The sequence below is a fragment of the Somniosus microcephalus genome, chromosome 2, assembly GCF_052327205.1.
Source record: "Somniosus microcephalus isolate GS21.2 chromosome 2, FLI_Smic_1.0, whole genome shotgun sequence".
Classification (NCBI taxonomy): Eukaryota; Metazoa; Chordata; class Chondrichthyes; order Squaliformes; family Somniosidae; genus Somniosus; species Somniosus microcephalus.
In genome coordinates, this window is record NC_140988.1 from 325,590,730 (window position 1) to 325,617,341 (window position 26,612).

The 26,612-nt window shown below is 41.5% G+C and overlaps 1 protein-coding gene across 12 annotated transcripts in view; it reads left to right on the forward strand.

Moving 5' to 3' along the window:
- The window catches only part of tcf4 (transcription factor 4), a 679,628-nt gene that overhangs the window by 441,431 nt on the left and 211,585 nt on the right, over nucleotides 1-26,612 (forward strand). For 10 of the 12 annotated variants that reach the window (XM_085974559.1, XM_085974581.1, XM_085974567.1 and 7 more), the window contains one exon: nucleotides 6,013-6,062. The exons of 1 other annotated variant lie outside the window; for it this stretch is intronic. In XM_085974559.1, the coding sequence (XP_085830685.1) occupies nucleotides 6,013-6,062 (50 nt within the window). Of the gene's footprint in view, nucleotides 1-3,988; nucleotides 4,079-6,012; nucleotides 6,063-26,612 lie in introns of all 12 variants that reach the window. One more of the 12 variants, XM_085974631.1, reaches the window with a different exon arrangement.

Sequence of the window (26,612 nt, forward strand, 5' to 3'; positions counted from 1 at the left end):
CATTCGGGTGTGGCCCTAAAGTTCTGTAGCTGAAGCTGTTGCTATAGCTACAGACCTTGCACAGCTTGACTGTTCAAACAAAGCAAAAAAAACAAACAAAAAGAATAAAAAACGGCTGCTGATTTTTGCCGGTGGCTCCAGATTGCCGGATAGCTCACCTCCGGATAGCACAAAGTTTCCTGTATATGAACTTTTGTGCAATGTCCTTTGAACTGTAGAAAACACCCAAATTTGTTTTTCTAAACATGGGTTGTAACTGGAGAGAGCATTTTAAGCTGTGTAAAATTTGGGTGATATACTTGGTTATTAAGAAGAGAATATCACATGAAGTGCATCACACAAAATTGAAGTATTTTTGCTTAAGTATGATTTCCCACACCCCCCATAGCATATTGATAATGATGGCAACATTGTGCTTTCTCACATTGAGTATTTCATAGTCCGTCAGTGTACACACCGTTTGGGGAAATATTTCTATAACAAAAACCATTCATGACCAAGTTCTGCTCTTTTCTCAAGTACCCTTTACCCCTACTCTCTTTTTTCTGTCTTGAAGCCAGCTAGTTATCCATTCTGCTACTTGTCCTCAACTCCGCATTCTCTGACCTTATTCATTAGTCCATTATCTGGTACCTTTATCAAAGGCCTTTTGAAAATCTAGATAAATTATGGCCCAGAAATTCGGGTCGGGGGCTTCCCGCAGGTGTAAGCCCCCGACCTACACTTACCTTGCGCACCGGCCATTGTGCTGTGGGCTCCGTGGAATTCCGATCCGGGGCCTGGTCCAGCTGCCAGCGCACAGTGCTTGCGTATCCCAGGGGCGCAGTTAGTTCGATGCGTCCCCTGGGATCACGTGGGCCATGGGGAGCCAATCGGAGCAGGGAATGCTCCATTCATAAGTTTGACAAGAAGAGTTGTCAAAACTTATAAATACTATGGCCCCAAAACAGCATTAAATCTTCAAATAAACTTAAAAAGAACATCACATTTTTAAAATAAACTATAAATTACATGAAATAACTATTTTAAACAATAATTTAAATTTTTGAAAAAAATAATTTTATTTTCTAATGGGGCTAAAAATAAACTTAACTTGCTTTAAAGTATTTAAAAATAATAAACCTGTGGAAAAAATGTTTTAATTTTAATTAATTCACCACTTACCTTGTAAAAAGCAGGCCTTACGCCTGCTTTTTAAATGTGCAAATTCTGCAGACTTACCCTCCCGGGAAAACCTGTAAAAAAAAAAAAAAACGAAGTTCAATGCGCATGCGCAGCCTCTCCCGTGCATGCGTTCGAACTCTGAACCCCTTCTTTCAGGGGAACGGAAGTGCCGGTTTCCCACGCATGCGCAGTGCATGCAGGAAACTGGCACTTCCATTGGGCTTACAGGTGAGTACCCCGTGCGTACACACCCGTGGAGACTCGATTTTCTGGGCCATCTTACTGCATTACCCATGTCTACTCTCTCTGTTACCTCTTCAAGAATTTATCTTTTGAAATCCGTGCTGACTATTCATTATTATATTTTTGATTTCTAGATGTTCTTCTATTTTCTCCTTTAGAAGGGATTCCATTATTTTTCCTACCTCTGATGTTAAGCTACAGTTAGATCTATAGTTACCTGGACATGTTCTACCTCCCTTCTCAAATATAGGTATTACATTAGCTATCCACCAGTCCTCTGGCACTACACGTTGTTCTAACGAATGATTAAATATGTGTAGTAATGCCTCTGCTATCTTTTCCCTAGATTCTTTTAAAATGCGTTGATGTAATCCATCTGGACCAGGGGTTTTATCCTCTTTGAATTTGATTAGTTTATTTAATATTTCTCCTCTTTCTATTTTAAATGCAGTTATCTCATTTTTAATCTCATCATCCGATGCCATGTCCACCTGTTCTGTCTCCCTGGTAGATACTGAAGCAGAGTAATTATTTAATATTTATGCCATCTCTCTATTGCTACCTGTGATATTATCCTGCCCATCCCTTAGTGGCCCTATTCCCATCCCAACTTTCCTTTTTTCTTTTATGTGCCTGTAAATATTTTACTATTTCATTTTATGTTCCTTGATAATTTAATTTCATAGTTTTTGCCTTTCTAATTTTTTTGGGACTTCTCTCCTAATCTCTTCATATTCCCTCTTGTCATGCTATCCTCTGCTGTCCATGTACTTAGTTTATGCCTCTTTCCTTACCCTAAATTTTCCCTTATGTCTTTATTCATCCATTGTGCCTCATCAGTGTTTAGCTTGTTCTTATTTTTTAGTGGAATATATTTTTCCTGGACTCTGTTGAACACCATTTTAAATATTTACCACTGCTGTTCTGCATCATTGTTTGCCAATATTGTTGTCCATTTTATTTTCCCAAGTTCTATTCTCAGCCCCTCAAAATCAACTTTTCTCCACTCTGTTACTCTGGTCTTCATCATACTTATGTCCTTCTCAATTATTATCTTAAAGCCTATTATATTATGGCCATTATTGCCTAGATGTTCCCTAGTTTTACTTTTATATGCTCTGGTTCATTCCCCATTCCTACCTCAGGGGGAAGGAGAGAGATTTCTGCACCAGTAGGTGTTGGGCGCAGATCTTATTCTGGGGGTACGGAAAAAAAGATTCCTTGAGGCTGCTTTGTGTCTTGGGGAGTGGAGATGACTTCACTTGAGTCTTTCCCTAGCTGATATAGCATAGTGTCTTCAATGAAATGTCCGTTTCCTAGAGCTTGCTCATTGAAGTAGGCCTCCAGAAAAGATTTATAGTTAGTATGAGGTTTATTATCTTAAAAACCCTATAGGGAGTGAATACATTGCACTGAAAGCATTTCCCCAATACTTCATATTTTTCTTTTAATATCCAAATGGTTAAATCAGCATCCTAATATCAGAACATAAAAGATAGCATTTGTTCTTTTAATAAGGGAAAACCTATTCAAGGGAAAACCTATTCACACACTTTGTCATGAAGTTGTCAGGAATCTTGCAGAGGCTGACTGAAAATATTTTAAAACCGATTTTGTGAGGAACAAGTTAGGTCATTTTGGAGACTTCACAAAAATGTGTTTTGTTGTAGTTTCATCAGCCTTTCTGCCCAACTTTTCCCTTTATTTACTTCATCACTAAGAGCCTTGAGGCTTCAAGAGCTGTTTAGCCCCTGACGTATCCTTTATAAAGAAGTTAGGGAATATCCACTTATTGTTAAGTTGCTTTGTTCTGCCAATATATTTGGCTCCAAAGGTGACTGCAGTGAAATTAATAATAGGTTAATAGATAGCTGGCAGCAAGACACGTGGTGATTCAGGGAGATGTCATGAAAGGCGAGAGGGAATCTCAAGCTATTACAGACAGCATTAGAACTCTAACAGCTGAATTTAACGCAGTAATTAGAGTTCAAATATTGTCCGTAATAGCTTGAGATTCATTCTCGCCTTTCATGACATCACCCTGAACCGCCAATGGGTTTCAAAAAATTATTCACTTTCTATTTTACAAAGAAAAAATAAACAGCTGAATTTAAAGTAGTAATTAATTTTTTCTTTGTAAAATAGATAGTGAATAATTGCTTTAAAATCATTTCTTCTTATGGCGTAGCCTTGCTGAAGGTGATGTGATTTAGGTGAAAAGATACTAATGATAGTGACAGAAGAGTTAAAGCCACCTGGCTCACTTGATTGTTACTATAGTATCATAAGTTCCTCCCTCTGTGAAACAGCCAATTTCAGGGAATTAAGCTATGCATTGTATAAAACTGGGAGCTGGGAGTGTGTTACAAATAGCACCATCCTGAGTCTGCAGTATGTTCCAGGGCAGATTACCTTTGGGAATAATGGAGTATTTTTAATTTTCCCTGCAGAAATGAAATGGGAGGGGTATAGTCCACAATAGGGCAGAATGTACAAGGCATGTGGAAGAAGCAGGCTAGCTTGCTGCATGATCTCATTCCATGTTTCCTTATGTTCTTAATGCCTTAAAATGATGTCACAGGCCATAAGAGCAAAGGCTAAGCAGTTTAATACTGGAATCCAAACCCTGAGATGACTTTACTGCTCAGCAGTCACATTATCTTTATTCACTGTAAGTATATACTTGGAATTGCTCAGAATGATCCATATTGTAAAATCATGATATCATCCTGACCGAAAAATTACTAACTGTGGCAATCATTGCAAATTTATTGAATGTTTATCAGTAGCCCATTGGAGGAAAGTAACATGCAATTATGCCTATTTCAATTTGACTGTATATATAAATACAGGCAGCGCAAGGAGCGCACGTCAACCCAAGCACACCACCCACCCGCCCCTTCAACCACCGTCTGCTCCACCTGTGACAGAGACTGTAGGTCCCACATTGGACTAATCAGTCACCTACGAACTCATTTTTAATGTGGAAGCAAGTCATCCTCGGTTCCGAGGGACTGCCTAAGCATATAAAAATGATCATTTACTGTGGCCAAACTCAAATTTGTTACTTTGAGTAAGAATAAGGAATGGCCATTAAACCAACAAGCCCATCCCTATCTTCATACATCTCAATGGCAAAAGTTAAGAAAGAAAATGGTGGTCCTACAACTAGAAAAGACTTTGATTGAAGTTGGACCAGAGTGTAATGCAGTAAACCCCCATCGGCAATGACTTATGAAAAGGATCATCAGATGATAATGACCAGCAAAATCAACATTTTGACATGCGTTGCAGCAGTGCCTGTGAGGAGTGGCCACCTGTGAAGTGTAGCCACGTGTTCGCAGTTCCATCTGTGATTTACTGTTTTAATGAACCTGCCCTCCGAGATCGTTTCACATTATAACGGCAACATAAAAAGTGATGATATAGGGGTTGAGTGTTTTCAGATGTGATTTTAATTGACAGCCATGTGGAGGAGACCACCTGTGAATAAAGACCACTTTTTGTGGGAACCACGGGTGGTCGCTTTTGACAGGTTTAGCTGCATGTCCCATTATTCATTGGTAAAATTCAGATGCAAGTTGTCAAAAATTATCAGGTGCTCCTATGGAGTAGCTGCTGATTGTAATGCACGTGACGGTGAATATATGCTACTTAGCTAGATAGCACTATCTAACACGACAGCCATTTTCTTATTAGTGAAATTTGTCTTGAGTTTTAAGCTTCCCCTTCTTCTGAATTCTGATTAGATCTAACATGTCCATCATTTTTGGATTACTTTACTGAGGCACATCATTTACTTCTCAACTCTATTATTCTTATATCTTCCTTGCTGTGCAAAGGTAAGGGTGGCAAGACAAATATTACACTGGGAAAGTTGCATTATCATTGTGCTTATTTGCAAGTAGAGCTTCCATATTACTTACAGGCTGCCATGTCCTGGACGCCTCTCTGAAAAAGACATGTGTTGGAAAGGAAGCTAATGGGTAAAAACTCCGTTTGATTGCTCCTTTGGTGGCCCAGTTGGTAAAAGCACTGCCTGGCATGATACTGAGCTATACAGAACCGAAAGGGTTCGTTCCACAATCTGGGCTATTAGCTGATCTCAGTAGAGCAGAAGTTGGGGCTTTACAGTTGACTTCACGTCCCTCGGCTGGAAAGGAGAAAAATCGACCAGAATTCGCGTTTCCGACAGTTGTCCAGTGAACTTTTCTAGGAATTGTGCAAATATCCAATGAGAAGGTGGTTAGACTCAACTATGATAACCCCATGGTACGACAGCTTGGCGACATTCACCAGCTACATTCATTCATGAAAAAATTCCACTTGGGTGAGGTATTAAAGGCTGGCCAGTAGCTGTGGAACTTCACCCCCGCAGGAGTCACTGCCTTCAGGAAAGAGGGTGACATTTATTTGGGTAAATTTAGTGTTTCTGATTTTGTTTGAGGTCGACCCATCTGTACATTCCAATCCTCTGCCCTTTTCTGTGTAAAGATTGCCATTCCATTGATGTAGTAGGAAAGAAAACACACAAGTGCAGTTGAATTGACAACTAGTTCTGGTTAAAAGAGATTTGTACTAACATGTGAACTTACTGATTTACAGAGATGCCACCGAAAAAAGTTAGGAAGGTTCCTCCAGGCTTACCATCTTCAGTAAGTTTCATTGTTCAATTATTATGTTGCTATGCGTCAAAGTATTGATGAGAACATTTTAAAGTTTAATGCTCTTTATGAACAATCAGAAAGGAAGCCTTTGTGCAACATAAATCCTTGTTGCTGTTGCAGTAAACATACATTTCACTCTGTTTCTGGAAATCTTATTTTGTAAGATCCATTTATAAGTCATGCTTTCATGTCTATGTGACCTGTATATTGGAGAATGAGATAAATATTTTTATTTACTCTTTTAAACCAAAATATTAGCCATGAAAATAGAGGGAACAACTCAGTCTGGGATTTCTTCTTCTTCTTCTTAGGCAGTCCCTCGGAACCGAGGATGACTTGCTTCCACATTAAAAATGAGCTCGCAGGTGACTGATGAGTCCAAAGCAGGACCTACAGTCTCTGTCACAGGTGGGGCAGACGGTGGTTGAAGGGGCGGGTGGGTGGGGTGCTTGGGTTGACGTGCGCTCCTTGCGCTGCCTGCGCTTGGCTTCCATTTGCTCCCGGCGAAGAGACTCGAGGTGTTCGGCGCCTTCCCGGATGCTTCTCCTACACTTTGTGCGGTCTTGGGCCAGGGATTCCCAGGTGTCGGTGGGGATGTTACACTTTTTCAAGGAGGCTTTGAGGGTGTCCTTGAAGTGTTTCTCCTGCCCACCTGGGGCTCTCTTGCCGTGCCGGAGCTCCGAGTAGAGCGCTTGTTTTGGGAGTCTCGTATCAGGCATGCGGATAATGTGACCCGTCCATCGGAGCTGATTGAGCGTGGTCAGAGCTTCGATGCTGGGGATGTTGGCCTGAGCAAGAACACTGACGTTGGTGCGCCTATCCCGCCAATGGATTTGCAGGATCTTGCGGAGGCAGCGTTGGTGGTACCTCTCCAGTGCTTTGAGGTGCCCGCTGCACATGGTCCATGTCTCTGAGGCATACAGCAGGGCAGGTATCACTGCTGCCCTGCAGACCATGAGCTTAGTGCCGGGCCTGAGGTCCTGGTCTTCAAACACTCTCTTCCTCAGGCGACCGAAGGCCGCACCGGCACTGGGATTTACATTACCATTGTTGTAACTTAACTTAATTTCTTCTGTCTTCAAAGTATAACTAGATTCATTTACTCCTTGGCTGGGAAAAAGCTATTAATGTATAAATTGGAGAGAAGATAATATATATTAATAGTAAGCATGAGCCCATGATTTTACTTTGTTTACTATTAAATCAAATTATTTGATCATAAGTAGTTTTTTTTTGCAGTTTTTTTCCCCCTTTTCTACCTTCCTCTCCTTAAGGCATTAGGCTGTGTTTTCCACCCATTAACTATGAATAGGCAGATAAGATCTTTTGCTTGAATACATTTCTAACACTAGCAGGCGTCCTCCAGTACATCACCTAAATGGCCATTCATGTGTGAGCCTTGGTGTTGGATATCACAGCCAAGGCTGATTCCTTATCTTGACCTCTGTAAACATACATTTTCCAGCAGGTATCACTGCATGAATATCAGAAGAAAGAAGCCTGGCAGATTTTTCCCTCCCTAGCTGAAGCCAATGGTAGTAGAGGCCCAACTATAGCAAATCTACTGGCATCCCGGTTGAGATCAGCTAACTTAGCATAGATCAAGATTGAACATTAGAAATTCTGGTTTGTATGGCTCATTTACATTGTTGCCTTTACCAACTGAGCCTTCAGAAGATTGTTTAGCTCATTAAAGAACATTGTCTTCATCACTAGGGAAGAAGAGCCACTTATTTTTGTTCTAATATCCCCACATGGAACAATATGGTGATTTCTTTTCGTCACAGTGAAAGGATTTACATCACGTTGTGTTTGGCAAATACTTTCTTTTTGTGTTAAGCCAACATTTATAGTTCACTTGTATCCTGGGCAGATTTAAGATTGAAGTAACAAGAATCCTATCTATCCCAGTATTTTTATGAATGATGGTTACATAAAAAATATTGCATTATTTTTAAACATTTAACGCTCTGTTAATAATGTGGACAACTCCACTTTGGCATTGTGCTCAGTGGGAAATGCTCATATGGCATTTATTAAATCTATAAAGATACTGAAGTGGAGTAGAGTTTTTTCAAAAAGTAAATGTTTATACAACTTGTAAAATACCATAAATTTTGTAAAGAACAAGTCATGGGTCTGCAGTGATTTAAAAGCAAAGTAGTAAACTAGGGTTGACCTTGGTACAAATGCTCGGATTATACACAAATGTGTGTTTTGTAGTGTTTTAAGAACAACTCTTCTGTTACCATAAAAAAGAGTTCAGAAAATGAATTACAGCTGTTCCGAACAGATTTGCACCCCGCTATCTTTACAGACGCATGAAGCATTAATTTGGACAGTACGTGACTTTTTGCTGTTTGTCAAATTGTAGTTTGATCCTCATTTACTATTGTGGCCCACCTAAAAGCTTCAGTGGCCATGAAATCACTTTTTTTCGGGATTTTTCTCCACACTCCATGAATAAGTCAGGCGATCTGACTGGGGGAAGTTGCAAGGAAGCCTTTAGTAGATTTTTTTCCTGCTTGTGCCTACCCTTGTGGCCTGTAGTAACACACCTCCATACGGTAAATCTTTGGCACTGATTGCATTCAGAAGAGAGGAATTGTATCTTTTAGTTCCGCATCTGTTTTCAGCCTCTGATCTTGAGAGTTTTTCTAGCTGTGCAAGTTTTGAGTTCTAACTCAGTATATTGAAAGATATTGATCTGTGCCAAGATCTGAGTTGAACATGTGCTGTAAGTGATGTTATTGGGCCATAATTTGCTATGGCAGGCCATCTAATGGCATCTGCCATTAGTTAGACTGGCCCTTGCATGTTGAGGTCTTTACACTTTTTGCACGGCAAGTTGCTGAAAGTGCGAGCTGTTAATGTTGCAGCGAGGGAAACCGGGCATCTGGGACCTGAGTGAACAGGGCAAGCAACTGGCTATCTCCTTAACCAATCAGATTGAAGGATTGTGAAATTAACAGCGCAAGGACTGAGAATGAAGTGCAAATAGGAGTGGGTGAATGCAATGTCAAATCAGGTGCAGTAAGAGAAATAAAGGGAGAGAAATAAAGACTGAATTAAGAGGGAGAGCAAAAAGAGGCAGAAAGGAAAAGTAAAAAAAAATGATAATTAAAACCTTGAAGGAATAAGACTCCATACTTGTAACAGTTAATTGTCAGTGCCAGAGAGGCAAATTGGCAGTAATTCACACTTATCACATTGTTAAAAGGGTATTCAAACAGAAATGGACAAGAGTCATAGGCCTAGAAATACGGGGCACCAGCCTCGCCAGGGCGCCGGAAGTAGCGCGCGAGGTGCCCCGCATCCCTCTTGGGGCACTGCAACTGAAGATTGCAGTGCAACATGCCGCAGCGCCACACGCTGCGGCACGGCGCGCTGCGGTACTGCAGGCCTTCCTCCCCTTCTTAAAGGGGAGGGGCCTGCTGCAGCGCGATCGGCAATCGCGAGTGCTGGCAAAAGAGCCTGGCACTGAGGAGAAGTGCCGAGCTCTTGGGAAACAGCCGGCACTCCGCGGGGGGGGATCAGGAGGCTGGGGACGGCGGTGCGGAGAGGTGCTGGCAGATGGCCAGCAAAAAAAATGGCCACCCCGCACCTCAGCGCCTCTACCACTGCAGGTAGGCCCCCCTGAACCGGTCGCAAATTGCGACCGGTATTAAAGCAGGGGGCGCTACTAAATTTCGCGATCGGGGCGGTAGTGGGGCGCTGCGCACACCGATGACGTCCTCGGTAGCGGCGCAGTGCTAACGGCTAGCGCCGCCATTAGCGTCCCGCTAAATTTAGCGGGAGGCGTGGCCAGTGGCGTACAACCCACTAAGTGCCCTCTTAGGGCGCTAACGGGTGGCGCAGCCCACTGAATTTCTAGGCCATAGAGTATTAGAGTTATACAGCACAGAAAGAGGCCCTTCGGCCCATTGTGTCCGCGCCGACCATCAAGCCCTGTCTATTCTAATCCCATTTTCCAGCACTTGGTCCATAGCCTTGTATGCTATGGCGTTTCAAGTACTCATCTAAATGCTTCTTGAATGTTGTGAGGGTTCCTGCCTCTACCACCCTTTCAGGCAGTGAGTTCCAAATTCCAACCACCCTCTGGGTGAAATTTTTTTCCTTCAAATCCCCTCTAAACCTCCTGCGCCTAACCTTGAAACTATGCCCCCTGGTTATTGACCCCTCTACTAAGGGGAAAAGTTCCTTTCTATCTACCCTATCTATGCCCCTCATAATTTTGTACACCTCAATCAGGTCCTCCCTCAGCCTTCTCTGCTCTAAGGAAAACAACCCCAGCCTGTCCAGTCTCTCTTCATAGCTGAAGCGCTCCAGCCCAGGTAACATCCTGATGAATCTCCTTTGCACCCTCGCCAATGCAATCACATCCTTCCTATAGTGTGGCGACCAGAACTGCACACAGTATTCCAGCTGTGGCCTAACTAGCGTTTTGTACAGCTCCATCATAACCTCCCTGCTCTTATATTCTATGTCTCGGCTAATGAAGGCAAGTATCCCATACGCCTTTTTAACCACCTTATCCATCTGTCCTGCTGCCTTCAGGGATCTATGTACATGCACACCAAGGTCCCTCTGTCCTTCCTAGGGTCCAACCATTCATTGTGTATTCCCTTGCCTTAACATTTCTGTGGTGAGTTTAGTTCGCATCTACCAGGCAAATACAGCAACTTTACGCTGTTCAGTGCATTTCAATGGTGAGGCAGACAGCAAGATGCCATTTTTGTTTAAGTTGAAGTTGCTGTACCATTTGCGCATAAATAACGGCGAACGCCGTTAGTCTCACCGTTATGTTGACAGCAGATTATGGCCCAGTGACTAGTCCATTTCCATCAATCACAGCAAATCCAAATTTTCTGAAGATGAAGATCAACACTGGGTTAAATAAATGTACAAATCCAAGCACAATAAAGAGCAACTCATCCTTCATCCAGTTTAAACTCCCCTACTTGATTAAGTTGATCATTGTCAGGAATGGGAGCAGATCAGACGGGTTGGCAATAATATCTGTGGTGTACAAGAGTATTGACTCCCAGTCAGTACTCTGATGATCATACTGTGAAGGATACATATTAGTTTCTGCAAAGCAGGTGAGGAATGAAAAGTGGAAGAAAAAGTGAAGCATCATATCAAATCTAGGAACAGTATCAGATAAACCTTGTCTTGGAAAAATCTGCAGTGAATTTAATACAAAGTTAGGCATTGTTTAAAAAGGGAGACTTCTTGAATTTTGCTGGAGTGGGAAGGGGTTGATTGGGCAGTGAAGGACAAGTATGGCATTGGTCACATGGCATGGCTAGCATCCTATTAAAATACAGAGGGCAAACACTGTCCTATTTGGATAAAACTAATGTCGAAGAGTAGCTTCCTTGCAATCAACGGCCCGGAATTTGCGGCCAGCAGCGAAGGAATGGTGCTCGCCGTTCATTACGCTTACAGCTGTCCACAGACTTTTCGTGGGCATTTGAGTGACAACTTGCTGTCATCGGGTGTCTGATCCAGCACGGCGCCCTCTACAGGGGATCTGTGGCACGTATGGGTAGGACAAGCAACAACGTGTCTCTTCAAACAATCAGATTGAAGAATCCTCACTGAGGCACGCAGAGTCTAAACCAGGAAGTGTAAATTAAAATATTTTAATCAATGTAAAATCATGCACAGAAAGCAAAATAAAGAGAGGGTAAGAAAGATGGGATTAAGAGAGAAAGATAAGAGACAGAAAGAGAAAGTAAAAAAAATGTAATTTAAAAAACTATCTTAACAATAATTAAATCTGAAGGAATGATACTCCACACTTGTAAGATTAAATTTTCATTGCCAGAGAGGTCGTTTGGCAGTCAATAAGTCATATCATGTCATTAGAAATTCACTTACACTTGAATGAACCAGCCCTAACTTTTTCTGCGTTTTTTTCTGGATAACTAGTGGCTAAGTACAGCAACTTCTCGCCCTTACATGGATTTCAATGCTGAGTCTATCGGTGAGGTATCGGTGTAGCAAAGCTTGTGGAGGAGCAGGGTAACTCGGACAGCAACTTCCTGATTTCGGCATTTAACTGCGCATGTGTGGACTCTGGAAGTTGCTGTCCAATTTACTCCATGAAAACGGTGAGTGCTGAAAGTCTCACTGTTATCTCAACACAAAATCCAGGACAATGTCATTGAAAGCAATGAGTTTATTCAGGGTCAGTTTGAGTTTCTGGTTACTGACCCCTTAGTAGGTGATCTATAATCTCATACCCAGTCCTAACTTGGATTGCTAAATCTCTCCAAAGTAGAACCTCAAAATAGAATCCATGCATATATTTTATTGTGTTCATCCTGAGAGCATCTTTTTATTTCATATTAACAGTTAACAGGTGTACTTGACACACTTTGCAATCATGTAGGCTGACTAAGAAATGTGGGACGGGCCCGAGCACCTGTCTCAGGTTTGTCTCTCATTAAGAATTTAATTGCAGTTACAAGGAACCGTAAGCACCTATTTTAGAAGAATACACCAGTTATTTTTCCATTCTTTTTGTTTTAAACAAGAGCAGCACAATTGCATTTATATAATTTCTTCAATGAACAAAAATGTTCCAAATAGCTTTAGAAAGGAATAAAAACATATGCCAAATAGAAGTGGTGGATTAGGAAGGGTGAATAGGCATGGTCAAAAAGGTTCAAGTAGGTTTGAGAAGTTGGGAAGGTGGCGGATTCAGGAAGTAAATTCCAGGGAGTAAGGCGACGGCAGCTGAAAGCTCTGCCTCCGATAGCTAGGATCCAGAGGAAACCACTACAAAATGTAAAAGAAACCTAGTAAGCGATGAAGACATAAACCTGAAAACAGATCATCACAGAAAGGCTGAGGTATATAAGTCATCAATTAAACAGAGATCATTTGTCGTAGAAGAGCCTCCTTAGCAAGATTCAGACCCTCTGGTCTTACCACCTTCTCTCTTCAGGCTCAAACTCCCAGTGATCTTAGAGCTGAACCATGTGGCCAAAGGAAGGAGATCCAGTATGGAAGATATGATTAAAAGTCTGTGGACATTGGTTGATGAGCAATTAAGTGCTTAGTTATTAAATGTGCACATCTGAAAGTCCAGTGATGGGCCATCTTTAGTCTTGTGGGGCTCACCCTTTAAGCTGTGTATAATTAATTGTAGTTCTCGAAGACTACAGGGGTGTTTCTGACTCATCTCCATTTCAGAAATGTGAAACAACCTTCTTAAAAAAAGCTAAATTTTAAAATAGTCTAATTGCCTGTTGTCATCTGCATAATTTGCCTAGAAGACCCTGCTAGCAATTGGAAACATAAAAAAATGCTTATTGCTAGATAATGAAATGAACCAAATTAATTTCTAAAATTTCAGGTGTTGCACATCTGCTTTAGTAAAAGGTACTGCTCTTTAGTCTATCCATCGTTCCCAGAATATTTGCAAAATACCTGAGTAATAGCTGTACACCTGTGCTTCAAAGAACTACACGGCTGCTGTTATTTTGACGATTAGTTACTAAGGGCACAGCCTCGGTAAAGAGCCAGTAATTAAGTTATCCAACAAATCATTCCAGCATTCAGCAAAGTGGACCTTTTCTGAACCTGGAGAAGTCCCAATTGGAACTGTCCCAGGGTATCATGTTTGTAGGCGCCAGGGTCAGGCTGTTTCAGGTCTAGAATTACTAAGAGAGGAACATTTCCAGATATCCAAAACAGACCTGGCACACTTCAAGTTGAGCCACAGAATCATTGTAAAGGTCTGCCTCAAAGATTTAAGGTCTGATGGCAATAGTCCTTGTTGTCAATCAAGGTTCTTTTTGAGATTGTTGCAACCAGATCCCTTGGCAATAGATTGGGAGAAGGGGAAGTGCAAAGAGACCTGGGTGTTATTGTGCACCAGTCGCTGAAGGTAAGCATGCAGGTGCAGCAGGCGGTTAAGAAGGCAAATGGTATGTTGGCCTTCGTAGCAAGAGGGTTCGAGTACAGGAACAAGGATGTTTTGCTACAGTTGTACAGGGCCTTGGTGAGACCGCACCTTGAGTATTGTGTGCAGTTTTGGTCACCTTACCTGAGGAAGGACGTTCTTGCCATGGAGGGAGTGCAGCGAAGATTCACCAGGCTGATACCTGGGATGGCAGGAATGACGTATGAGGAGAGATTGTGTCGATTGGGCTTATACTCACTGGGGTTTAGAAGATTGAGAGGGGATCTCATCGAAACCTATAAAATTCTGTCAGGTCTGGACAGACTAGATGCAGGAAGGATGTTTCGGATGGCCGGGGAGTCCAGAACCAGGGGTCATAGTCTAAGGATAAGGGGTAAGCCATTTAGGACTGAAATGAGGAGGAATTTCTTCACCCAGAGAGTGGTGAACCTGTGGAATTCTCTGCCACAGAGGGCGGTGGAGGCCAGTTCATTAAATATATTCAAGAAAGAGTTGGATATATTTCTTGAGGCTAAAGGGAGCAAGGGATATGGGGAGAAGGCAGGGACAGGGTACTGAATTTGGATGATCAGCCATGATCTCATTGAATGGCGGAGCAGGCTCGAGGGGCCGAATGGCCTACTCCTGCTCCTATCTTCTATGTTTCTATGTAAATGTCTTGTATGTTAGATGGTGTAGTTGAATTGTGCTGTAGTGGAAGTTGCTCAGTGGTTGAAAGACAGAGGTACATGTTCTTTGACACTGCAAGTTCTTACTTTATGAGAGGGGGAGCATACTTGGGTAACAGAAGATGAAGAGACACCAAAATAGGTCATAGTGGAGCTCACACTTGCAGGCTTTTCAATACTTTTGTTTAAAATGAGTGGCCAATTGACCACCTTCTGGATAGCCAGCCATTTCTGCTCTAGTGTTGGAGGGGCCTGAGACCTGCAATAGCCTTTTTCCTCTTCCTGGAGGTTGGCTCCTCATGTAGGCAAGAACCCCACCTGAAACCTGTTAGAAATAGCATCCTGCTGATATTCAGCCAAAACAGAAATTTGCACCTATACGTTCAACAACATCATAATACTTATCTGATTTACATTGCAAATCTCAACTGATTCTTCAGTGTTGGAATCCAATGTCTAATAAAATTTTCTCCTCAAAAACTCGAGTGTATGATACCATTATTTATTTTTAGGGGCTGGATAAAGAAGTCATAGGGGTAGAAATTGATATGCACTACACCTGTTTTGCAGGCATAAAATGGGCACAAAGCAGTGGGAATGCCTGCATCCATTCTGCACAAATATTAGTTCCACTGCTGTGGGGCCATTTTTTTAGGTGCCCTGGGTGGACGTTAGGCCACTTAAATATGTAAGTAAGAGGCCTAACACCTGTTGACGTAAGAAAACTACTAGGCACTTGGTCTGAGTATTAAACAAGGCTTTAATCAACTGTTTTTCATCATGGAGATCTAGTTGTGTCCTTCACTAGTTCCTGTTAAAGAATGTCCTGAGCAAGCTGGGCCCATGCCCGAGTATTTATACTCTTCCCGGACAGCGCCATCAGCAGGCCGCCCAGTAGCATTTCATAAGTCATTTCCACATGAATGACAAGATTCATGTCACCTGTTGAGGACTCCTTTTAAAACTCTGGGCTGGATTTTGTCAATGGGGAGCTTTTGGAGGCAGGACTCCCACTTGTTGGGTTTTAGTCCTGCCTCCATCGACTTGTGGCCAACCCACGCTATTTTCCCTTGATTGACCTTGTTAAGCCTGCCCAGCGGGCTCAGCAGGCCAATTAAGGGAAAGCCAGTTACAGGTGACGTCAGCGAGTGCCGTTTCATCTGTCAAGAGCTTTTGACAGATGAAATGTCATCGTTTGACAGCTCTGTAAACACTGACAATCTGTCTTCTAAGTTGTGCCTTTACTCAAGACTCAATTAGAAAGCCTTCCTGACCAGAAAGCAGGGGCTGCAGCTTTTGACAGTTCAGCGGCCATTCTGCTTTCTGTGCCGGTGAGCTGAGGGACTCCCGAGACCTGAAGGGAGGAAGCCTGCAGGAAGAAGTAAAGGTAAGTAAAACTTATTAAAACACTTTACACACTCCTCACACACTTACCTTTGCACACATGCACCCATTACTCACCTGCACACTGAACATCTCGGCCCCTCCAACCCCCGCAGACCAAAGGCCTACCTCGCTGACCCTGGTGAGGTTCAGAGCCGTCAGGAAGCCCACATTTCAGGGCTCAAAATAGGGATTAGCCAAAAAAACTGCCTGTTAATTACCTGTTAACAGGCAGTTAATTGGCATTAATCCCCTTCCCGCCTCGAGGAGGCAGGACCCGGCGCGGGTTGGCTACCCGCCTCCTGGCAAGATGGCATGGAGGTAGGTTGGGCACCCGCCCCAAAATTCTGCCATTTTCCCGGCAGTCCCGCCTCCAAACCCGCCTCCCCAGGACTGGCAAAATCCAGCCCTCTGTCTCCAATGAGCAGGGGTTGGGGTCGGGGCCTGTCCCGCGCAGGGTCCTTCAGCAGCCCCCAATCAAAGTAGGTTGTGGAATTTTAAAATTTTATAAAAGGCGTTCCTGTGGAGTCAGAGGCACGGGGCACCCCACCCCCATCGCATCCCAGCCCGCTTCAACCACCGCCCTCTTCTCGGAACTTACCTGAGGGCTATGCTGGCCCGCTGCCTGTAGAGGCGTAGCCAGTGACGGCAGCTCGCACTGAATATGCTGATGAGGCCTGAGGATCAATATCCAAATCCTGGATTTGCATTTTTATTAGTTTGAATTTGTTTAACTAGAATTAGTGTCTCATAGAATTATATAATCTTACAGCTCAGAAGGAGGCCATTCAGCCCATAGCTCTGCAAATTTTTCCTTTTAAAGTGTATATCCAATTCCCTTTAAAAAGTTACTATTGAATCTGCTTCCACATTCCACCACCTTTTCAGGCAATGCATTCCAGATCATCATAACTCGCTGCAAATAAATATTTCTGCTCATTTCCCCCTGGAATTTTTGGCAATTACTTTAAATCTGTGTCCTCTGTTTACTGACCTTCCTGCCAGTGGAAATAGTTGCTCCTTATTTACTCTATCAAAATCCTTCATAATTTTGAACACCTCCATTAAATCTCCCTTCATGTAAGGAGAGCAATCTCAGCTTCTCTGGTCTCTCCACGTAACTGAAGACCCTTAGAATCACATTTTGGGATACAGTATATGAGTAATTTGAGACATGATAAGGTAAGGGTAGCATGCTTGGGAGGAAAAAGGTGGGCCTATGCTCTCCACCACAGGGGTTTTCCTTGTGTCATTTCTGGGTCTGTTGTAGACTAATTGATAGCGATTGACTGCTATGATTGGTCAACAACTCCATTATTGTAGTATCATGTGACTACCAGGATGCTAGAAAATGAACTAGGTGGACCTTGGTCTTTTACTGTCTAGCAATTCTTATTTGCCTATCCCTGGAATAATTCTGGAAAATCTCCTCTGCACCCTCTCCAAAGCCTTGACGTACTTCCTACAGTGTGATGCCCAGAATTGGACATGATACTTTAGCTGAGGCCTAACCAGTGATTTATAATGGTTTAGCATAACTTCCTTGCTTTTGTACTCTGCCTCTATTTATAAAGCCAAGGATCCCACATGCTTTTTTAACAGCTTTATCCACTTGTCCTGCCACTTTCAAAGATTTGTGTATGTGAACCTACAGATCTCGCTGTTCCTACTATCTTGCCGTTTTCATACACCCTTCTTATCCTTTTTATTAAGCTACATTCCTTTTTATTCTGATCTACCAGCTGTAGCATGCCCCTCGTGTGAACTTTGCTTTTTGCATTAAAAGTGTCCAGTTGGAGTAATTCATTAGCTTTTCACTTACCACAGGGTTTATTTCTTTAAACTCATATGTATCCCTGACATAATGTTACCTTTCCTACCCACTACTTCCTTCCTAACCACTCTATTTTGTTAGAAAAAATGGAAAACTTAATGTGTCAGACTAGATTTGCTGGAATTACAATTATATTTACCTTTTTGTTCCCTGCCTCATACAGACATTTTCCCCACTTGCTTACTTGACATACAAAAAAAAAAATTCTGTGGTTTTTCCACGCTACATCATGAAATAGAATTTATGATCCAGCTCAATATAAGCGGAGTTACTATGTACCACCCATTGCAAACTTGCCAATACTTTTAGGAATCTTAATCTTATCTTTTCTTGGCTTTCAATAAAAGAAAGTTTTATGAATTACCTAGACTGCCAGGATTCCATGATTTATGAAGTGTGCAGGAAAATGTACTCGTGAATGTCATTATTTTTGTTTATTTTTATTTATTTTATTTTAAGATCTGGTTGGTAATACCAGGATTATCCCTTCAGCTTGTGTTGCAAATTCTTCAGATAGCGTTTTGCTAGAATTCTAAAAATAATAATGAAAAATAATTTTCAGGAAGCTGCTAGCTTCTCAGCATGTATGCATTTGCATAGATTGCTATCTATGGTCCATGACAGTGGTTTATTGGCTTAAAAATATCTGCGGTTTTGTCACACTGTATGACAAACTGCATTTGACAGTCTGATAGTAGTAATGTATTTTTGTAGCTGTTTCTCATTCCTCACAAATCACTGCAGTCTCCAATATCCCTTTCTGCACAAACATTTCTGCAATTGGCTGTGTGTCAGAAGTATATATTTCACTTTTCTGTGGGCGTAATTCGGTAATGTCATTGTACACAGGATCAATATCTCATAAGTGTGAAGATTAAAATAATTCTAATTTGCACATATGGAATAGCATTCTTGGTGTTTGGTTGGTGTTGTACCATCATTTTAAAATAAATATATAGGCAGAAGTTTGACCGGAGGTTGCACTGGTCGTAACATAAATAATAAAAGGTGAAATATTTATCCAATCTGAAGAGAAGCTAGAATACAAAATGAAGTAAGTAGAACAAATGATAGTAAATTTCAGGCTGTTTTAATTGGTTCTGAAGACTCTTCTGAGCTATGGTGGTTTCATACTAGGAAGGTGCCATAACCTTTGGGTGAATGCAGTGCATAATGTGGTACGAATGCAGATCCCAGATTGAATCTCTAATCTGTGATGAATTAGACTATTTCAGTCATAGTAGTAGTAGGGTCACCACAAATGACCTTGTGGTCTTCCTGGAAAAGGGGAAAAAAATTACAGTGAGTTCCAGTGACTGTCTTTTAGAATGTGCAAATTTGGATGTCCAGTGAGGACAACAACAGCAACAACCTGCATTTATATAATGCCTTTAATGTAGAAAAATGTCCCAAGGATCAGACTCACCCCACTGCCCCATTCCCCTGGCACACATAAGGCGCCTCAGCTCACGTGGAGAATGACTGGTTGAGTAAGGTACCAAAGGGCTGCCTGCTCCTGTGGAACTGAACCTTTGCATGATTCACCATTGTAAGGAGAAAACATTGGATGAGAAGCAAAATCTGCCACAACTCGTGCCATCATTTGTACCGTATATTGTATTAATAGTTAATGGCAATAATTAATCGTGTTGAGGATTTTGATTGTAAAATGCCTTGATGTGGTTAGGTTTTATTTATGTAATGTTTATTGAAAATATACTTCTAAGAGGAAAAGTAGCTATGGCACTTATGCACTGTACAGAGACTAATTTTCTTTGTCGGAAAAACTCACGATCCAGTGATGTTAATCAAGCGGACACTGTAGAACAAGTCCAGCCCCTAGCACTGTTAATGCATTCAATTCTTTCTCATACAATGCAAGACATTTGTGGCATCTTTTATCAAAGCACAATCACCACTAAGATTTTACATAGGATTTTACAGCGCAGAAACAGGCCATTCACCCCAACAAGTCTATGCCGGTGTTTATGTTCCACACGAGCCTCCTCCCACCTTACTTCATCTCACCCTATCAACATATCCTTCTATTTTTTTCTCCCTTGTACTTATCTAGCTTCCCCTTAAATGCATCTATGCTAATTACCTCAACCACTGTATGTAGTACTGAGTTCCACATTCTCTGTGAGCAAAGAAGTTTCTCCTGAATTCCTTATTGGATTATTAGTGACTATCTTATATTTATGGCTCCTAGTTTTGGACCCCCACCACTTAGAGAAACATCCCCTCTATGACTATCGTATCGAATCCCTTCATAATTTTAAAGACCTCTATCAGGCCACCTCTCAGTCTTCTCTTTTCTAGAGAAAAGAGCCCCAGCCTTTTCAGTCTTTCCTGATAGTTGCAGTCTCTCACTTCTGGTATCACCCTTGTAAATCTTTTTTGCACTTTCTCCAGTGCTTCTATATCCTTTTTGTAAGATGGAGACCAGAACTGTGCACAGTACTGTATAAGTGTTTACTCTATAAATGTGGTCCATCTGAAGTTCTATATAAGTTTAACATAACTTCTCTGCTTTTTAATTCTATTCCTCTAAAAATGAATCCCAGTGCTTTGTTTGCACTTTCTATGGCTATTAACTAATATTTTGGTAAATATTCTAAAATAGATCATTATTACAGAAATTTGATGGGGCCTGTGATTGAATTAAAATGGAAGGCTCCTGATCATTCTACAAATTGACTAAATCTGCTAATAAGCTAGGTGGCACACGTACTCTGTGGAGATCCTCTTATTTTACATAGCATGACTTTTTCATGAAGGAAATTAGTCTTGTCTGGACTCAATGGAGGGGCTGTGGATACAGTCTGTGTAAATTGGAGAGGGGAGGATGCAAGGAATGCATAAAATGCATCATGGGTAAATACTTTGTACCTGAGGTAATTTATCCTAGCATTACCAACGGTAAATTGTTTGTTGTACAGATGAATCTTTTTGACATCCAGTACAAAATGATTCAGCAGAATAACTCCAACAACTGTTTCCAGATTTTATTTATCGAGTAGCAAAATAGCTACTTGACTGGTAGGTGTGAGCCATTGCAGTCCACTTAATGACAACTGATGGAATACAATAAGTATGTATTATTATAGCTAATTCAATAGTTGGTGTTATTAATTTACTTATTGGATGGTGATACCCAATTCTTCAACACACATACACTTTTTCCAGAGATCTCTTTTGGCAACTAGTACATGGTAAACTGAGTGAGCCTGAATGGAGCCCGTGCTACACAAACTGTCTCTTAGGGCTGACGTTGAAAGAACACAGAGCTTAATTGGTATCAACCCAGGAGCTCCCTGTCACTGTCAAATGGCTGGGAGTGTAAGTGCATTGAAATGGGACTGATGTGGCTGGAAATCGATACAGAAAGATTACTTGATAGCTATCATGGGAAAAATCTGGCATAGTTCCATGATAATTGTGACATAGGTTGAAACATTCTCACTTTGTGTGTTGCGCAAGGCAGCAACTGACACTTTTTAAGCTGCAAACATAAAGCCATCTCTGACTGTGACTGATGCAACCCCTTTATGCAATTAAGACCCTCTTGTATCTTGGACAATACAGATGTTTTCTCTTGCATTACTTCAGAGGAGGGATACACCATGCAGTCACACTGCTTGCCTTTTGTTTCAACTTGATTAATATGCCAGAGGAATCTATTAATGGGCACCTCGACAGCATTTTGTGGTCTTTTTCATTGCTTCTTAAAATGAATTGTAACAAATTTTGACCATAATTTATATTGAAATTTTTACATTGCTCAGCTGTATGTGAGTCCCTGTTCCCCAGTTCTATTATTGTTTTCTCTCCTGCTTTCTCAACTTAGGCCTGGCACTACTGGCCTTAGTCCTTCACACTAAGTTTCTCAATCAATCAAGATGCTGAGGGACGTGGGTGTAGCCACTGAAGACCTGCCAACTTAACAGTGTTGTAACGGAGCATAATCAAAGACTTGAGTAAGCAGTGTGCTTGCTTTAGTGTCTCTGACTCCAGCTGTGAAGAGGAACTGTGAGAATTAAGATGAGCATGGATTTATGGTACAGTGCAAACGAAGGGCAAAAACCTAAAGCTATGAAAAGAAGCCACAGGTACATTAGTCTACAAACTAATTTGTGAGGGTGGCCTGAACTCCCAGTGTGGCAGATGGAACTCCTGACTGCACTTCTTCAGAGGGGGAAATGTTTTCCCGCATTTCTGGGAATTAAAAGCACAGGTGATCGGGATATATAGTAGGAGGCTTGCAAGGTGCCCCTTGTCATCAGCAATATTTCTTTAACAAAGTACTGCTCTTTCTTTTAAATAAAGCCACTGAAGAAAATAACCTGTCTCTTGAAGAGTTCATACATGTAAATGTAACAAGTGTATATCATTCTTAATTTGTTTGGCCAACTAATCAGAGGGGTAAACTCAGAAGGAAAGGAGATCTGGCAACTTAATTAATCTGGGATACTCTTCTGTACCTCCTAGTAACTGGTTATAAAGTGGCCTTGCACATCTTCTTAGCCAAGGACAGTATCTGGGAAAGGTAGGCAGAGATCTGAAAGAATGGAGAAAATAACTTAAAAGGTGATAAATAGTGTGTGCAGGAGAATACCAAGAATGTACAGAGAATTAAGTGAACTTCAACATTTTATAATTGATTTTCAATATTTTTTGGGTGTCAGTGTTAATATATTTACATAATATTACATAACATTTACAGCACAGAAACAGGCCATTGGGACCAACAGGTCCATGCTGGTGTTTATGCTCCACACGAGCTTCCTCTCACCCTGCTTCACCTAAACCTATCAGCATATCCTTCCATTCCTTTCTCCCTCATGTACTTATCTAGCTTCCCCTTAAATGCATCTATGCTATTTGCCTCAAGTACGCCTTGTGTTAATGAGTTCCACATTCTAACCACTCTCTGGGTAAAGAAGTTTCTCCTGTGCAATCAACGGCTAGATTAACAAACTTTGAGATTTATACTGGTTAAGCGTTGATGACTAATTTCTTTTTTGCTCTGGCATTTTCTTCAGGACATGTAGATTTCAAAACCGCACGTTCCTGCATTTTACTTACTTCTGTGGCTCCAGGTGTCCCAACAGTCATACTTTCTCTGTAACGTTAAACATTTTTAATGGTTTTTGCTTATATCAGATGTTTTATCCATGGATACATTCTTCAAAAAACGTAGGAATGGGAGAAATGGCTATTAATCAACCAAAATATGTCAATAGCTGTCAGTTCACTTGCTGTTAGTTCCACAGTAGTTTAAGTATCCAACAGTTCGCTATAAAACAGGCTTGTTTCATTGCACTCAATCCCCACTCCCTACCGCCCCCCCCCCCCCCCCGCCAAAAAGAAGTCCATATCTAATATTAGGGACAATAAAAATCACATAGTATTCATGAAATTATTTTATATTTGTAGCAGAGTAAAGAAATAAAGCAATAAATCTGTGAACATCTCATTTATAGTGAATCACTTTTCATAAATTGAACCTGTAATAAATTAAAGTGAACATTTTCGGTATCCATTCCTTGGCTATTCTTGCTCTGTTTCCAACTGGTGACGATTTCCTCTTTCAGCGTCAGCATCTGATACTGGCAGGGCCAAAGATAGCAAAAGCACCTTCTGACAGTCGGTTGTTGATACTTTCCCTCTCAGAATTGATGCACATAGAATCATAGAATGGTTACAGCACAGAAGGAGGCCATTCGGCCCGTTGAGCCCGTGCCGGCTCTCTGCAAGAGCACTTCAGCGAGTGCCATTCCCCGTACTCCCTGCAAATGTTTTTCTTTCAGGTACTTATCCAACTCCCTTTTGAAAGCCACGATTGAGTCTGCCTCCACCACCCTTTCAGGCAGTGCATTCCAGATTCTAACCACTCGCTGCGTAAAAAAGTTTTTTCTTCTGTCGCCTTTGGTTCTTTTGCCAAACACCTTAAAAGATGTTCTGATGAAGGGTTCGACCTGAAACGTTAACTCTGTTTCTCTCTCCTCGATGCTGAGTGTCTCCAGCATTTTCTGTTGTTATTTCAGATTTCCAGCATCCGCAGTATTTTGCTATTGTGTCAGCTTAAAAGATAATTGTTTTGCAGGGAGGGGTTCAGCAAGGAAAGCAGAAAACTTTGCAGGTATCACACTAGAGGAATTAAAATAATGAAAAATAAATTCATAGCCATCAAAGTTGGAAGCGAATTCACCCTTTCTCGATGGGTCAGTGACTGTACTGAATACCAGAGTGGCGTTTCATCCACTTGAAAAGACAGAAGGCAGTCCTCATTATATCAAGCCTCCCATTTGTTTTGTCCAGTTCACTCATCACTCCTTCTTCACTAATTTCTATTGACTCCCTGACCCCCAGCATGCTGAATTCAAAAGCCTTATTTACAAATCCTTCCATCGGCATACCCCTCCCTAACTCTGCAACCTGCTACAGCCCAGCCCCTTCAACCTGCTACAGCCCAGCCCCTTCAACCTTCCAAAGGTGACTTTCTTCATCCAGCCATTTTCCCTCAAAAGCCCTCCCTCCACCTAGCTACCTCTCACCTGCCTTTAAAGGGTTTCTCAAAATGTATAATATCAGCTAAGCTTTTGGTCACCTGACCTAGCTCCTCTGTTACTACCCAGCATCCATTCTTCCTCTGTGAAGTGATATTTTAAAAATGTAGGTATTTGTTCTAAGTTCAATAGTGATATGTGCGTGCTCAATACCCAGGCAGTAACCCTAAACTTCGTCAACTCTTCACCCAGATTACTTTAGTAATAGATTTCTGTAATCAAACCCAACTATATTGCATACCTTTAAGCATGCAACTATTCTCGGATTCCAGTCTTTTCATTATTTCTACAATGAGAGTCTTATTCTCACTTAGAAATTACAGAGTGCAATAAATTGTGTTTCTCTTCACTGTCAATATAGTTACGTGGGGCTTCTGATTACTTCCTCATTGCCAAAAGTTACTGTGACGGACACCAGGCTGTAAGCAAGATGTTAATTGCTTCAATCACTGGATGCCATTGGTTTGTGTCATTGGATGTGAGGGCTCTTGGATTTATTCCCATTGACCGCACACTGAAGTTTTAGTTCACGTGAATACTTAAATAAGGCAGCTGAATCAGTGAAAAAGCTCAACTGTATTTGTGATCACACAGGACTTAGGAACACCGTTTAGCAATTGCATGGATCATGGATCGGAAAGGTTCTGAACTCTGGCTTGGTCTTTTTTTTAAGTTGTCACACAATTCCTCGTATTTAACTCTGAGTTGCAACAAAGGCATACATCTTTTCACTTTTTATGAAATTATCCACCACTTTTTGGATCAGAGTAGCATAGAATGTGTTACAGGATTTCACAACTTCTAGGTCACACATGAAATTATGTCTATCCCGGTATTTTGTAAATGTGAAGAGAAGATTGGAGGATAACCATGCATATCTGGGGTTTCATTAGTTGTCACAGAAACCTGGTCATCTCAAATTAAATATCTTACTTGTTGGACATAAGCCTGAAATAGTTAAAATAAACATCTTTCATACATTTGGGTGGATTTTGACAGCGCCTTGACAGCAGGAGGCCTCTTTCAGAAGAGGTCATTGATTGGACAATGTTTCTTTTTGAATCTGCTTGTCTCAGCAAGGAACATTTGGCTTGGTCCAATCCAATCTTCACTTGATGGCGGATACTTTGGCCTGGTACGCATCTGCTTTACTGGTTGCAGTCTGTCTAGCGACATGAAAATACTTGCAAATTAAACCCCATCCCTCATATTGTGTCAGCCATGGCTCAGTTGGTAGCACTCTCGCCTTTGAGTTAGATGGTTGTACGTTCAATTCCCGCTCCAGAGACGCTCCAGTGCAGTACTGAGGGAGTGCTGCATTGTTGGAGGTGCCATCTTTCGGGTCACATGTTAAACCAAGGCCCCATCTGCCTTCTAAGGTGGACGTAAAAGATCCCATGGCACTATTTCGAAGAAGAACAGAGGCGTTCTCCCCAATGTCCTGGCCAATTTTTATCCCTCAACCATTGTCGCTAAAAATAAATTATCTGGTCATTATTTCATTGCTGTTTGTGGGAGCTTGCTGTGTGCAAATTGGCTGATATGTTTCCTACATTACAACAGTGACTACACTTCAAAAATGCTTTGCTGGCTGTAAAACACTTTGGGACATCCTAAGGTCGTGAAAGGTGCTATATAAATGCAAGTCTTTCTTTTATATCCTCAATAGTAAAATCAGGATTCTTTACCGTACTCTTCTGGAATTTTGATTTCCACAGCATCTCTATGTAGAGACTGGAACTCTGTAATGGCTCTGTCATTGTGGTGTCAGTTAGTGGAAGAGGTGCACACACAGTCAACCCAGAATAAGGCCTATGGGCACGCTTGGCATAATTGTGCAGGTGGGAGTTTGTTTAATTTTTCAAAAATCAGACAAATGAGGACTCCTGGTGCGAACATTTTATTAATTTCTTGTATTTTATGTGTGTTATTGAAATAAACATAGGGGGGATTTTTAACCTAAAAAAGGGTGGGTTGGGGGCATGTGTAAGTGTTAAAAATCTGAATCCTGACTTGAACCCACCTCCAACCCGCCCACTTCCGGTTTTAGTGGAGGCAGGCGGCAGCCAATCTGCTGGTTGTTTATTTAAATATTATAATGAGGCTGGAAGCCTCAGCTTTAACCTCCATTTTGAATTTAAC